This window comes from Bactrocera latifrons, unplaced genomic scaffold, assembly GCF_001853355.1.
Source record: "Bactrocera latifrons isolate USDA-ARS-PBARC rearing strain unplaced genomic scaffold, ASM185335v1 scaffold_131, whole genome shotgun sequence".
Lineage (NCBI taxonomy): Eukaryota > Metazoa > Arthropoda > Insecta > Diptera > Tephritidae > Bactrocera > Bactrocera latifrons.
Window position 1 is genome coordinate 72,036 of NW_017534753.1, and position 15,647 is coordinate 87,682.

The 15,647-nt window shown below is 33.9% G+C and overlaps 2 protein-coding genes across 3 annotated transcripts; both read right to left on the reverse strand.

The window, feature by feature from the left end:
- Positions 1–865: 865 nt before the first annotated feature.
- On the reverse strand, positions 866–5,607 carry LOC108965000 (probable cytochrome P450 9h1). 2 transcript variants are annotated; one of them, XM_018927127.1, is made up of 4 exons: positions 5,263–5,607; positions 1,885–2,383; positions 1,162–1,822; positions 866–1,089 (listed from the first exon to the last, which is right to left on the reverse strand). In XM_018927127.1, the coding sequence occupies exons 1-4, from the start codon at positions 5,469–5,471 to the stop codon at positions 920–922; spliced, it is 1,539 nt and encodes a 512-aa protein (XP_018782672.1). In that variant the 5' UTR covers positions 5,472–5,607; the 3' UTR covers positions 866–919. The 2 variants fall into 2 exon arrangements, with proteins under 2 accessions (XP_018782672.1, XP_018782671.1); XM_018927126.1 differs by having other exon boundaries at positions 1,876–2,383.
- A 2,357-nt stretch (positions 5,608–7,964) lies between these two features.
- Positions 7,965–12,793, reverse strand: LOC108965001 (cytochrome P450 9b2-like). Its single transcript, XM_018927128.1, has 4 exons — positions 12,588–12,793; positions 9,347–9,848; positions 8,627–9,263; positions 7,965–8,555 (listed from the first exon to the last, which is right to left on the reverse strand). Exons 1-4 carry the CDS (start codon positions 12,791–12,793, stop codon positions 8,389–8,391), a joined length of 1,512 nt encoding a protein of 503 aa, XP_018782673.1. The 3' UTR covers positions 7,965–8,388.
- Between the last annotated feature and the right edge of the window lie 2,854 nt (positions 12,794–15,647).

A 15,647-nucleotide genomic window follows, 5' to 3' on the forward strand; every position in this document is an offset into this window, starting at 1 on the left:
GGATGTGGCACCGACCACATTTTGGTGAAATCCCATGTCTCGGCACCCAGCCAACCGATTTCGATAAAATTTGGAACGCGATATTCCTTTACATTCCTACGTCACAGTGTGAAATCGGACAATTTTAAACTCCGCTTGAAAATGTCGATCAATGTGTGATATATATAACTAAAATTAAGGGATAATTTTTTTCTTATAATGCTTGCATGTAAAAAATGGGTTGAATCGGACCAATAGTTCCCTTAGCACCCACATACTTAATATAAAGATTTTCGAATTTCCGGGTGACTTTATTTTGTATGATTGGTTTTACACCTTAAAGTTTTGGCTTTAACTTTTGCAAGCTACAAGAGTAAAAAATGTTCGGAGTGGATCTGCTGCGAGAACCATTCTGTTTGTCAGCTCGTGATATATAGGAGCGGTATTGCCCTGTGGAGATATGTGGTGTATTGTCGTGGGTTATTTTAGAGTGTGCCATTGGTTTCCCTCGCGGTGCGATGTACTTCGACAGGAGAGTTTAACTCATTTAAACACTGGCAAAAATTTAACCCCCAATATAATAAACTTCAAAATTAAAATCACGAAACTCAAAAAAGTGTTCTAAGCCAAAGAACCGATAATATCCTGATGATGGATCGGGCAATGTAATTCGTTGGAAGCTCCGACGGAGGCCACCGACGCAAAGGTGTGTTTTCGGCATGTTGGTATTGGAATTTTCAAGACTGACCTCTTGCCTTGCTCTTTGGCTGAAATTATTGGAAAGAAAAATAAGTCATTCGTGACCAAAACTTTTAAAATGGTGTCCATGGTCGAAATTACCCAAGCTAAGTAGACATGTGATTGAAGTTCTTGATATAAATAAAAATTATTTTAAATGACATATTTAATGGAATTCATATAAAAACAAAGATGAATAACTTTAAGAGTTCCTTGGAACAAATTTCATCCAAAAGCGTTCTTTTGGTATTAAGGTAAATCCAGAAATGGACTCCATTAAGTTTTCGCATGTTTTCTCTGTCCGCACGATTTTAAAATTCAATATAATATGGTAAATAATTGCCTTGACCTCCATCAGTGCCAGCCGATTTCCTGATAAGCATATTCATAAAACATTTAATGAAATTAGCATATTGGCGATGATATTTTCTCATATCTTCTTACCTATACACATTCTGGGACCCACACCGAACGGTAAATAGCTCATTGGGTTAATTTTATTTTTATTTTCATCAGAAAATCGTTCGGGATCAAACTGGTTCGGATTAGGATAGTAATCGGGATCACGATGGATGCCAATTATGGGTACAAATATATTGTCGCCTTTTTTAATTTTAGCAATAAAACTTCCTTCGTCGTCCTTAAGACTATAATCCGCGGAACAAATACGATCTGTTATGATTACTGGAGGCCATTTACGCAAAGACTCCGATATAACCATATCCATATACCTCATCTTTATAAGTGAATCGTAGTTTAAGGGGCTTCCGTCCAGTGAATTTTGCGTATCCAAAATCTCTAAGTAAAGTCTATCTTGAATTTCGGGGTTTTCAAGCAACTCGTGCGCTGTGAAACATAAACAAGCGGATACGGTTTCAAATCCGGCAACGAAGAAGAGCGTACACTGAGCTAAAAGGTCTTCATCAGTAAATTCAGCATGTTCTCCCTTCAAATCCGATGTTTCATAGTGCTGTTTAGCTTCCATTAATAGGTGTATCATATCGGGGCGTACAATTCGGTGTTCCTTTCGGTATTTCATAGCATCAATTACCAAATGATTGAAGTATTTAAGAATTTTGTCATCAAATAATTTTATACGTAACACCTGAAAGACAGAACCAATCATTAATTAACACTTTTAAAATATGAGAAACTTACCTTCATTACTTTCGGAATAAGTCCAAATAAAATAGCTTTAAATAAAACGAACCCAGTAAACTCAGTAACCGCTTTTCCGGTCCGATAGAACTCGTTATTTCGATCATTGAATGAATTGATTCGTATGCCGAATGCTGTGGATGCAATAGCATCATTTGTGAATCTTGTGAAAAAATCTTTCATTTCGATGTCCACACCGGTATTGCCACTCGCTTGAATCTCACTGGTGATATAGTTAACCGCTTCGATCACACATTCGTTGATCAGTGTAAACATCAAACGCATTTTGCTCCCAGTGAACGCTGGTGACAAACAATTTCGCATTTCCCGCCACTTTTGGTCTTTCAAAGCGATCAAACTTTTCGAGAAAAATGTTTCGCTGCTCTCTCCTCCGACAGAGTTGTGATTTGGAAATGAATCAAAGTCTTTTATACCCACCTTTTTGATGAGTTCCAAGTCACGAATGTGAATGTTGCAATCACGCATCGAATAAATTCCATAAATTTTACTGGAAATAATCAAAAATATATACATATTAATAAATTGGTTTATAAAACTGCTCCATATTGATTCTCGAAATCCTAATAAAAACATTTGAAATTTTAAATTTTCGATTATTATTTATATAGTTTTCATTATAGGATTTCTGGATTCTAGCATTTCTTTAGTAATACGAGGTGTGTTGAAAAAGTATCGCGAATCTTGAATTTTCGCGGGTTACGTAGATTCGAATTTCGAATTTTTGTGGCGTTATGTTGGTACTCATGTCTCTCACTTATGCCGACAAGCTCGGTCATTTTGAATGTTCATTTAATTGTTGACAGCTGCTTTGCTTGCACGTGTTTTGGATCGTCTTCGATTTTTACCTATTCAAAAAATGGATCAAAGAACCTGTATCAAATTTTGTGTGAAAAACGAAATTAAGTGCGCGAATGCATTCCGAATGGTGACTGTGGCACACGAAGAAGCTACTTTGGAAGCAACGTTTATCGGTGGTACAAAATGTTCTCAGAAAGCCGAGAAGATGTGACAAAAATTGGCTTTTGCACCACGATAACGCCCCTGCTCACACATCGTTGCTTGTGCGCGACTTTTTGGCCAAAAACAACACACTATTGATGCCGCAGCCATCAGATCTGGCCCCCTGTGACTTTTTCTTGTTCCCTAAACTGAAGAGGCCCATGGACGACGTTACGCTTCTCTTGACGAGATAAAGACGGCATCGATGGAGGAGCTGAAGAAGATAAAAAAAATGATTTTTTGAAGTGCTTCGAAGATTGGAAAAACCGTTGGCACAAGTGTATAATATCTCATGCGGATTACTTTGAAGGGGACAAAATAGATAGACATGAACAAGTAAATAATTTTTGAAAAAACCCAAAATTCGCGATACTTTTTGAACACACCTCGTATATTTTATTTCAATAATTATGTTAGACTTCGCTGTTTAAAACGTAACTCATTCCTAATCGAATCCATTTTCATATTGATGAAGTGCGATATACAATTTCTACAATATTCGGCATAGAGACTTATTGTATGAATAACAATATCATTGTCCAATTATCAGAAATTCTGATGTCAAGCCTAAAAAAACTAGCATATTCTGTATAACTTGTCACGAGGGCTAGTTCCTATTCAAAAATAAATAATAACAAGTAAGGAAAGTCTACGTTAAGTTGTAATCTAACTGTTTATACTTTCCCACATTGCAAAGATCAAAATACTTCCAGGTGTTGGCAAATCTTTATAATACAAATTCTTGAGTGGCAATTCAACATGCGTTATTTGGTGAAATCGATTGGATTTCAATCATATTTATTATCTTATTTACATATGTATTTATTATATGTAGGTCGAAGATCCTTTTTTATTTGCTTCCAAAATATTTATATTTATTTTCAATTAGGCCTGAAAAAATGGTTTCACTCAGCCACACACTGCTCACACAAATCTGTGATAAATTAAGGTGTAGTTCATCTAATATATATTGACAATTCTATACGGTGTAAAGCCAACCGGAAAGCTGAAATTCTCATATGTAGGTTGCCTTTTTTGTTTCGCGATTTTGCAACTTAAGTTTTAATTAAACTTGTGGCGATGAAGCTTCTCCAAAGACCTCTGTTTAACGATGATATGGTGATTCAATCGGGGTCCCAGATCAATCCAAGAGGGATTTCGTGAAGATCGTCTAAAATCAGTTACTGTTCCGGAAGCTATTGATGCTGTGCTCAAACTAATATTGCCAAATTAGAAAAACTGCACATATCGCATCCATACCATGAATAACGCGGAACGGGAAATTCTGAGTGTTACACAAACATTTCTTCGCCACTTGCTTTTCAAGAAATCAGGAAAACCAACTGCAGTAGACGGAATCTTCTTCATCACGACAATACGAGCTCTCACATCGCCTGAAACAACTGCAAATTGCTAATGAGTTCGGAGCAATCACCAAGGTTGTACAAAAGGCTCACCCTTATAAAGAAACGATTTTTTTCTGAATTTCAATAATATATTTCATAAATTTAATACAAATATTTCCACACATTTTCACGGTCCACATTTACCATTTTTGAGGGCTTGTATAGTTATGGTCCGATTTCGACAATTTATAGACGTAAGATGCCATGATAAGTTCGAGACGAGAAATTGATTTTATTAACTAATAATTGTTTTGAGGATTGGAAAAAACATTGGGACAAGTATATTGGGGCCAATGGGGATTTTTGTGAGAATTTTTGAAAAAATTATGAATTTTAAAATTATGAACAAAGTCTCACTATTTTTTGCTCATAATAGTATTTAGAAAATTTCTTGAAAATATGTTTTAAGTATACCTGAGTATTGTCTAAGTTGTACAACCAGTCCGTCCCTTTCTCTGTCCCCAAAACATCCCATATAGTGATTTCCGTTTTTCCACCTGAATTTAAGCCGTTCAAATTTATCAAAATGTGATATTTGGACGAAACTAAATGGACAACCCTTTTAAAAATTATGTGGCGCTGAATTAGAATGGAATTGGTCTAGGTCCCTAATATAAAGAATTTTGATTGTCTGAATGACGTTTTAAGTATTTACTCAATATATATTAATTTATCACTACATATCATTCGTTTGAAGATTTATTAAATACAATTTTAGCTGACGCGAACTAAAATTTAGCAATAAGTTTATGGCCTTCCATATTAGTCAATTTGATTATAATTGATTCACGATTTAATCGAAAAATGAATCAATTCTTTCGCAACAGCCGAAGCTGATTTTGTCGTAGAGGTTGTACCTTTTTGAAGCACTGTGAGGCACCTACTTATGTACTATATGTATAATCTCTTATCGCTTTTGATATTATAGCCAGGCCAAAAAAATATTTGTTTATAAATTCACCTGATTTTATAAGCTTGATATCGTTCGATAATAAATTTTATGAAAGATGATTTTCCCAGGAAAATTTTGGTATCTAAATTTCCAATCAAAGGAGTTGGCTGGTCGTGCGGTATCCCTCGATCACGAAATGTATAATATTTAGAAACACTCCACTTGTAAAATAAAAACACAACAAGTGTCAAAAGAATTAGTACTTCTACGAGAGCCATCAGTGAGTGTGCATATAATTAATTGTATTTTTTTTAACGATAAAGCTTTATAAACACCGCACAGAGCGAGATATGTCGAATTAATAAATATTGTTATTGAAATATTTCACAATTCATGCAGCAATCGCAATACAGCTGACTTTTATCGCTACTAGGCACTCTCACTCAATTCCAATCTATTTAAGTAGTGAGCGACTTTGCTGAAATTGTTCAATTGTATAACAGTATAAACTCTGAAGAGAGAAGCAAAACAAAGAATGCAATAGATGTTTGTGATGGTGAAGCGAAGTCACCGGTGAAAAGCGTTGCTGGAAATGTGAAGCATACACTTGTGAATAAATTTTGAGACATGGTTTCTATGTTTCTTTTTCGATTATTTCAATAAATATTTTTTCGAGATCATTCATATCAGACGTTTTAATACTTAATATGTGGACCTCAGTATCTATAGATGACTTTTGGCCGAAAACATCGGTCAATGTATGGGATATACAAATGAAATTCAGACAGAATTATTTCCTAAGAATAGTAATTCTGTGTGTATCAAAAATGGGTTGAATCGGGTCAATACTTCTCTGATCCTCCACATACCTGATATAAAAATTTTCGCACTTGCAGGCGACTTTGTGCTGGATATGTCGACCAATATTTGAGTTTTATGTATGTACTAAATGTATATTTTTTTTCGGTAAGTTGGTAGTACTGTTAGTAATATCTGTGCTAAATTTCACGTCAAAATATTCATTCGTGTTTGAGATACGCGTCGTTTTGTTAGACTAAAAGTCAATTCTTCGATTTTTACTATGTCTGAATTTATTGAACAAAAGTGCGATAATGCACCATCTCAACTGCATTGGTTATTAGTGTTCATTTCGTCACATTTTCAACTATCATCGTGCAGCAACCACCGCATTCGCCTGATTTACCTTCGTGTAATTTCTGGCAATCAGCAAATTCACATGACCACTCCGAGGACACCGTTTTGACTCAATTGAGGATATAAAAGCTGAATCGAAGAAGGCTCTAATAGTAATCACGACGGAGGATTTTCCCAAGTGCTCTGATGACTGGAAAATTCATTGGCATAAGTGTATTGCATCAGGAGGGGAAAGAGATGAAATGGACAAAATTCACCTTTCAATTTGATCACATTAGTATATCATTGTGCCTAAAGTAGATGTATTATAATTGGGCGAATACTTGATTTAGCACATGTAATGATTTTCGTTTTTCTAACAAATTTATGCCGAATAGGTCGTTCAGTGTATGAGTTATATATAATATATGTATATATATATAATTGCTTAGATCCCGATCCTCTGGTTGACGTTTTACTTCTTAAGGTATTTTCCTGGCTTTGTTTCATGTAAGTTGCAAGAGTATAAAATGTTTCACCCGAACTTAGCCCTTCCTTACTTGTTTAATATGCAAAATATTATAGTTTAATCAGGGCCCCCAGCAATTTCCGGGGCTGTGAATGTTGTGAGTGGCAAGATTATAAAAAGTTCGGTTACAGCCGAATTTGCCCTTCGTTACTTGTTAATAGCTTAATTTACGCCCATACTGCTGAATCAAGAACAGGTGATGTTCAAAATTATAGATTCTTCAATAGAACCGTATAAATAATTGTATAATATAGTTTGTAACATCTAAAATATATATATATATACATATATAAACATGTAAATGCAAAATTCGTATTTGCAGTGGCGAAATTTTGTTAAAGATCTAAGGTCTGCCGGATTGTGCAGCAGGCACAGTTCTAGGTAACAGCTGTGAGCTAAGATAATAACTAATAAAATGTTAAATTGTTGGATTTAGAAATAAAGAAACGATCTTAACAATCCAGTGATCGAAACGGTGAATTACAAGTCTTATAGTGAATTCCGTTACAATATTTTTTTGTTTCGTTTTGCTTCATATTGTAGAGACCGTTCCTGTAGAGCAGTAAATTTCCTACAAAACTAAGTTTGCCGTTTAATAATTTTTTTTCATTGAGTTATAAAATTGATAAAAAAAATTTGCAAAGTAACAATTTATATTTGTAATATGACATATAACGATGGTCAAAAGCCCGGAGTTTAAAATATTGCATTGGCAGAGCGCTAATTGAAAGTTCTTAGATATCTCAGAAAGCCGTCATAATAAAAAAAAATTTTAAAAATATCTTTTGTTTTTTCCTTGACCGTAAAAACACGAAGTGATTAATCAATTTCTCAGAAATTATAAGGCCTTTGGAAAAATGGAGTAGACAATATTTTTAGGAAATTTCATTCACTTTTATTTTCTATAATTTGCAGTAAGATTGCTCAATTGGTCAGTGAGATATAAATGATTGAATGAAGAAACCTTTTTTTTGGTCGAATAACGGTAAATTGCAAATATCTCAAAAACGTATCCATAAAAAAAAAATTTACTCGATTTTCGAAATCAGTGAGCCATTTCACATACAAATTGGATAGTGGGATCCGTGCAACAAAAAACAAATTCAAATTTGTGATCCAGTGTAATTTATAAATTTTATTGTTTATTCTATGACATTTTTCGCTGCAGAGCATTAGCTGCTGCTTAAATTCTCCTGTATTCTTTGAGAATCTGAGAACGGAAACAATATATGGATAATTATAGACTCTTAGTAAATAAAGACCGGTTTTTTATGCTGTGTTTTAAATATTTGTAAAAGAGATCTGCACTTTATTAATTTTGAGAAAAGAGAGTATAAAAAAAAACAAAAAAAAAAAAACAAACAAGTACTCAATCTCATATGCAAATCTTTTTACAGTTACATATAGTATATACTAAAACTCGTAAACATGAACAAATGCTTTGCATAAACAACTAAAGTTCGAATGGCTCTTCACTAAAGCTCCATTATATTGACACACATATTTGCGAATTTGACTTGTTCGATTCAAGATTATGCGCGTGGAACAAGGCGAACCCAGAACCCGCCCCTCGGATTTATTTGAAAACCACGTATATCATCCATTATGTTTTTCACCGTTTTCGGAGAACGCTCCAACTTGAAGTCCAATATCATATAGTACATCATAGCCTTGGCTTGCATCAATGAATACCTATTACCTATATCAAAAGGTAATTGTTATTTTAAGTAAAGATAATATATGTCAGAATGTATATGTTTTGTAACTAACCTATGCACATTCGTGGCCCCACACCGAATGGCAGGTAAGTAAAGGGTCTAATATTGTCTTTGTTTTCATCGCTAAAACGTTCAGGATTAAATGCGTCGGGATCCTCGAAATACTTTTCATTATAGTGCAGACCAATGATGGGAAACCACACATAGTCATCAGTTTTAAATTTAAATACTAAGTTCCCATCATCATCAGTGAGGTCGTAATCCTTAGAGCACAAGCGATCTGTAAATCCAGCGAGATTCCACTTACGTAATGTTTCAGATGTGACCATGTCCATGTACTTCATTTTCATCACTGCCTCGTAAGTTAAGGGTTGCCCGTTAAGTTCCTCACGTACCTCTAGTGCCTCTTGGTACAAACGTTCTTGTACTTCAGGATTTTCCATTAGCTCATGACAGATTACCGAGGTGAAATTGGCATTATTTTCAAAAGCGGCAAAAAAGAAAATGAAGCATTGTGCTACAATGTCATCGTCAGACCAGTTTTGGTCAGACTCCTGCTTGGCTTCGATCAATAACTGAATCATATCCGGTCTATGAATTTTATTCTCTTGTCGATATTTCATTGTATCTATAACTAGTCGTTTGAAGTAATCCGTTTTATCGGTATCAAATATTTTATAACCCAGGATCTGTAAGCGAAATATAAATGCAAATACAATTATTATATATAGTATATTACTGATTTTTGTTTTCGAATATTCGTAATAAATACCTTTTGTACAATGGGCATTGTATTAGAAATAAAGAATTTGAGCATTTGTTTGCCGCGGAAATTTGAAATCGATTGCCCGATCATATAGAACTCATTGTTCTTATTCTCATAAGAATTGATCTTCAAACCAAATGCAGTTGAGGCAATAATATCATTTGACAAGCGCGAAAACCAACTTTTGAGTTCTATATCGTTACTCTTTCCACCTTTGGTCGCATCGCGCAGCCGTTCCATACATTCATTCAGACATTCGTTCATCAAACTAAACATGGCGCGCATCTTGGCGGCGGTAAAGATCGGAGAAAGTGTGTTGCGCATATTTTTCCAGCGTTGATCCTTCATTACAGTCAGCATTCCGTTAATGAGAGGATCGTCGTCGGCTTTAAAAAACGGTGTGTGGTTTACGAAGAAATCAAAGTCTTTTACAGTCATCTTTTTGATATAATCGGGATTTTGTACCACGAATACAGGAGAACGAAAATTGTAGAACCCGACAATATCGCTGAAAAATAGATTGGTTAACATTATCTGCCCTTATATTCATTGTTTACACAGAAAATTAGTTATAATAAAATAAAAAATAGGAACTTTTATTAAATGTATCAATTTTGCACATTTTTCTAGTACTAAAAGTTAAAGAATAATGGAAATTGAGACGATATTTGATGAAGTTAGACTTTTAATTCTTGAACTTGAATATGGAATAACAAGCGCTAATACAACAAAGAAGAACAGTAAAAAGCATAAATAAAAAGCATAATAAAATCAAATTAATATTTTAATTGAGTTGAGTAATGCAAAAAGTATTATTATTTTTAATATAATTGTAAATGTGTATAGTGTTGTCATGAGATTGATTAAATACAATGTACCATAGCGCAAATATTATATATATGTGTATGTATGTATTGTTTCAGGATGTGCCTGCCCGATTTGAGGGATAAATTGGAATCATACTTCTTGGGACATAATAATGCAATTTTGATTTTATTTTTTGTTTTTGAGTGCAGTGAATAATGAAGAGGGTTATTAAGTATATCATATATTCCAAAGTATTATTTTAGAACATTGACATTTCATTTGGGCAAGATAAACGTTCATTAGGATAACAGACTATAGCATGTAACTAAGCGGCCTGAATGATCCTCTACACCTTATAACAATACCCTTTTCAAATACCAAAAAATACAAAAGATACCGTGCAAGTGATTTCGATTGGTCAGTTTATATGACTGCTATGATCCGATTTGAATAATGTGCCCGGAGATTGCATTAGACAACAACTCATGCCAAATTTGGTGAAATTTTCCATAGAAGCACTTGATTTCGATCATTCAGTTTGTATGACCGATATATGCTAAAGAATATCATAACTCGGCGCTTCCGATGTGTCAGCTTCTTGCAGAGAAAAAGGCAACTGTATTTGTACTTTGGATCAAGGCTTCGTGACATCATCGCCATCTTTTACCAAGAAACCAAAAATTAAAACTCATTTTTTTTAATTAATATTCGAAATGCATACTTTGTTGAAGCACATTTACTCATATATTGTTGTTGATATTGAAGAATAAATAAGTACTTATATGTACATGTACATATGTACTTATTGCAAAAGATAAAGTGTGCTCAGTCGTGGTGATTAGATACATTTGTTATCGAATGAAAGGTTTGTTATATACATATATATTTTGCCAATTGCATTGTGCGGAATTATATTACATATATAATAAAATATAAAATGTTCATTGTAGTATTGTGCAATATCAGTGGGACATCGATATCACAGGAGTTTAAGATTAGAATTGTTGGTTAATTTTATTAACTATGATCTGGTATGACAACATCGCGTGGGTCATACAAGTATACAAAATGTGGGCTTCTTAGCTTAGCTTTAACTTTAAATAGCTTAGAACTAAAATTTATTTGAAGGTTGCATCTAACTAAATAAAAAGAGTGTAAAATTTCCACAATATTCATATATAGAAACTCAATATTTATAAAAGTGCTCTTGAAGTGAAGTCTGTATTTTTCAGAATTTAATTGTATTTAAGCCTAAAATCGAAAATATTTAAATGAGAAACGAATATTTCCAACTAGGTGTGCGCTAAGAAGCTCGTACATACATATGCAGATGCTTACGTAGAATTACCGCAAAARGATATATGTATGTATGTATATGCATATGCATTGTACTTGCATATCATTCTACTTGATTGCAACATAGTGGATGACAATGAACACCACGCAGAGCAAGGAGAGAACAACTAAATCTTATATAAAACAAGTAAGGAAGGGCTAAGTTCGGGTGTCACCGAACATTTTATACTCTCGCATGATAAAGTGATAATCGAGATTTCAGGCGTGGTTGTGAACCGATTTCACCCATATTTGGTACATGTCATCAGGGTGTTAAGAAAATATTATAGACCGAATTTCATTGAAATCGGTAGAGTACTTCCTGAGATATGGTTTTTGGTCCATAAGTGGGCGACGCCACGCCCATTTTCAATTTTTAAAAAAATCGTGGATGCAGCTTCCTTCTGACATTTCTTCTGTAAAATTTAGTGTTTCTGACGTTTTTTGTTAGTCGGTTAACGCACTTTAAGTGATTTTCAATATTATCTTTGTATGGGAGGTGGGCGTGGTTATTATCCGATTTCTTCCGTTTTTGAACTGTATATGGAAATACCTAAAAGAAACGACTCTATACCGTTTGGTTGACATAGCTATAGTAGTTTTCGAGATATGTACAAAAAACTTAGTAGGATGCGGGGCCACGCCCACTTTTAAAAAAAAATTACGTGCAAATATGCCCCTCCCTAATGCGACCCTTGTGCCAAATTTCATTTTAATACCTTTATTTATGGCTTAGTTATGACACTTTATAGGTTTTCGGTTTCCGTCATTTTGTGGGCGTGGCAGTGGGCCGATTTGCCCATCTTCGAACTTAACCTTCTTATGGAGCCAAGAAATACGTGTACCAAGTTTCATCATGATATCTCAATTTTTACTCAAGTTACAGCTTGCACGGACGGACGAACAGACTGATCACTTTGGTATGTATAACCCTATATCTGACTATTTTAGTTTTAGGACTTACAAACAACCGTTATGTGAACAAAACTATAATACTCTCTTTAGCAACTTTGTTTGCAGAGTATAATGAGAGCAATGCTGCGATTTCGCTGTTAGTTTTGTAACGATAATACCTTTATGGAAGTAATGCAAAGCATGTACTCACTGATCTTTATTGCGTTGATAAAATTTGAGGACCGTCTTATTGAAGCCTTCTCTATTCAACACTACCGCTCCCGCGTTGCCCAGCAAAGGCCAAGGCTCTTCGTAAGGCACTCCACGCTCTTTGAATGTATTGTATTTAAGTGTAGCCCATTTGTAGCAAATGTATAGGAGTAGTATGGACACAAGTCCCAATTCGATAAACACCATGTTATCCTTCTTCTCTAAGTTGTTCGTATGGATTAGAACTCTAAATTTATTACCCAACTACTCACTTCAAAGGTTTAAGCATCACTGAATTCATAGACAAGGTATGTATATTTGTTTTGCACTACAAAGCATTTCATAAAATATTTTAATGCGAATGAGAAAGAGCTGTTGTGTAAACACGAATAGCACTTCGCCTTTGTGTGTGAGTACGTAAAAGCTTAACAATGTTAAAGATTGAAGACTTCTATAATGGGAGAATTAGTTTACAGATGGGGAAGACACTTTCAAGCGCACCCGAACATTATAATATATATGGTTTTGATTAATTTTATTATACCAGTTTTTGACATTAATAAACCGGTGGAAACATTGCATTTGGTATAAATGTATCCTAAACTTGTTGATGCCATTGTTTATAGTGCAGAAAAAGCTCTGCGCAAATGAGCGGCAAACACAATAAGTTAAAAGATAAGAACAAACAACGATAAATGGTGATATATAATAATATACAGCTTCAGAATATTCTTACGAATACAAAGTATAAGTCTGCCTACAAAATTGTAAAAGCGATTTAACAGTTAACATTCTGAGACTTAAACATTTCGGTATTTTAGTATATATTGATTTTAGTGAAATTAATTTTTTTGTGAAAATTTAAACTTGTTTCTCCTTTCCATTGCAGTGCAGCAACTTTTCATATCTTTACAAGATTTGAAAAAAATAAACAAATTTTGCCTGCTTCCTTCCTTTTCCACCCATTTCTCACTTTTTGTATTTTTCATCTCCTTGTTCGAGAAGTTCCCTATTTGTATTGAAGGCGAAAATCACTGCTTCGTATCGCATCTGAGCTCAGGTCTTACAGAGGTGAAACTATATAATTTACGAGTATTCGGGAATAATTCTTCCCGGGTTCTTGTATTTGAAATCATTGTATGTAAATCGTAATTAATGTTTCGTAGTATAACTTGTCTTTTGCTTTGAAATATCTCTCAATCTCGCTTTGTTTCAGTATCCGTTTATTGAAATCTAGAAACATTACCATCGAATAACTCCAAACACTGCCCAGAATAATTAATTAATTTTGTTTTTGGTCCTTAGTTCGTTTCCCTTTGTGCAGAGCTTTCTCGAAAAATCATGAATAATATGTCCACTCTAGAATTTTAAAAAATTCGATTTTTTTTCATATATTTAAAGTTTAGACCCTTAAGAACATATCCTCCAAAGGAAATTTAAAATTTAAAATTATTTTAAGAGCTACAGTTACTTTAGTGACGCAATACCTAGCCCGGTAGGTAAGTATACTCACGTTTTTAAACGCGTTTTTCTCGAAACTTCTTTTTTCCACACGGTACCGGCATCAACTTAAGTTCTATACAACCGATTTACGTGCAATTTTGTGTGAATTATACAATCCTTAATCCTTTGTTTTTAATATTAAAAAAAAATTCATGAATTTCAAAAAAAAAGCGTAAAAAATGATTTTTATTTTCAGGCAGTCGCCATTTTCCAAAAAAAAAATTTTTCGTGTTCCCTGAAATAGGGACTATAACAGCATCCTCACTGATTAAGAATTTCTTTGGATTTTTTTTCAGACCACCAGGAGAGTCAAGATCAATGTCACCAGAATGAGCTATTTTTTTACACCTGTCTCTCCCCCTCCCTTTAATAATTTAAATTTTTAATATTTTTTTCTAAATTTTTTTTCTTTATTCTTAAGATATCAATAAAAACTCCATAAAAAATGGATGGTAAAAATATTTTTGGTTTTTTTTTTTTAATAAAATTCAAAAAACTGCCCAAAATTTTAATTCTAGAGTCGAATACCCCCTTAATTTAATCATAGCAGGGTTCGTTCTAAAGAAATTAGTATAAACACTGTTAGTGGAAGTTCCATTAAAGACTGAATTTGAGAGAGCGTGTTTTTATTAGAGGTACATCTTTGTGCTTGAAATAGATTAAATCGAATGAAAAGTTGTCTTCACCCCTATATGACTAATATCACGATTTTCAAACATCAGGTTGACTTTACTTCTTATATTGATGGTATGCGTGGCACCTTAATGAAACTCAGCGGTTATCTTTTTCTGTTAATAATAACTGATGATAGCAAAAATAGTTAATCGGTTAAATACTACCCCAATCTCTTATATGCCTAAATTTTTACATCCGGTTGGCTTTATACCGTATCGCTCAATAAGTAAAATATCTTAACAAAATATCTTAATTAAAACTAATCGGAATACTCTTGCCACTAATATACATTACATTATATACATATACATATATAAATGATCAGGATGATGAGTGACTGTCTGTCTGTTCGTCCATCCGTCTGTTCAAGCGATAACTGGACGAAAAATTGAGATATCGTAATGAAACTTGGTATATACGCTCCCTGGCAAAAAAGTAAAGAAACTTGTGGGATAAAATTTTTGAACATATGGGCGGGGCCGCTCCCCTACTAAATTCACCCTATAGAATCCTTACCGACACTGCAAACATGGATGAAATCAGATGATAACCTCGCCTCGTTAAAAACTATATCTTCCTGATAATATTATGTCTGTGTATCAAAAATGGGTTGAAACGGGCCAATACTTTCCTTAGTCCACATATGGCGGAAATTTGGAAATTATACAACAAAGAAATTCCATTAAATTTGGTGTGCGGAATCAAATTTCTGGTACCGAAACGTTCAGAAATATGGAAAAGGCGTTAGGTGATAAATGTTTGTCGTGAACAAATGTTTTTGATTGGCACAAATTATTCAAAGAGGGTCTAGATCTCGTTGACGACGAACCACCTTCAGTACGGCTCTCAACGTCAACTAACAACACCTCAATAAAATAAAGGA

Bases quoted from the DNA above. Each gene is read 5' to 3' on its own strand.
- LOC108965000 (XM_018927126.1), bottom strand. From the start codon at position 5,471: ATGGCTCTCGTAGAAGTACTAATTCTTTTGACACTTGTTGTGTTTTTA. The intron at 2,384-5,262 runs GTGAATTTATAA...GATTATTTCCAG, and splicing joins TATCAAGCTTATAAAATCAG to TAAAATTTATGGAATTTATT. The intron at 1,090-1,161 runs GTAAGAAGATAT...TATGCTTATCAG, and splicing joins GGGTCCCAGAATGTGTATAG to GAAATCGGCTGGCACTGATG.
- LOC108965001 (XM_018927128.1), bottom strand. From the start codon at position 12,793: ATGGTGTTTATCGAATTGGGACTTGTGTCCATACTACTCCTATACATT. The intron at 9,849-12,587 runs GTGAGTACATGC...TCTATTTTTCAG, and splicing joins TATCAACGCAATAAAGATCA to CGATATTGTCGGGTTCTACA. The intron at 9,264-9,346 runs GTATTTATTACG...TTTCGCTTACAG, and splicing joins CAATGCCCATTGTACAAAAG to ATCCTGGGTTATAAAATATT.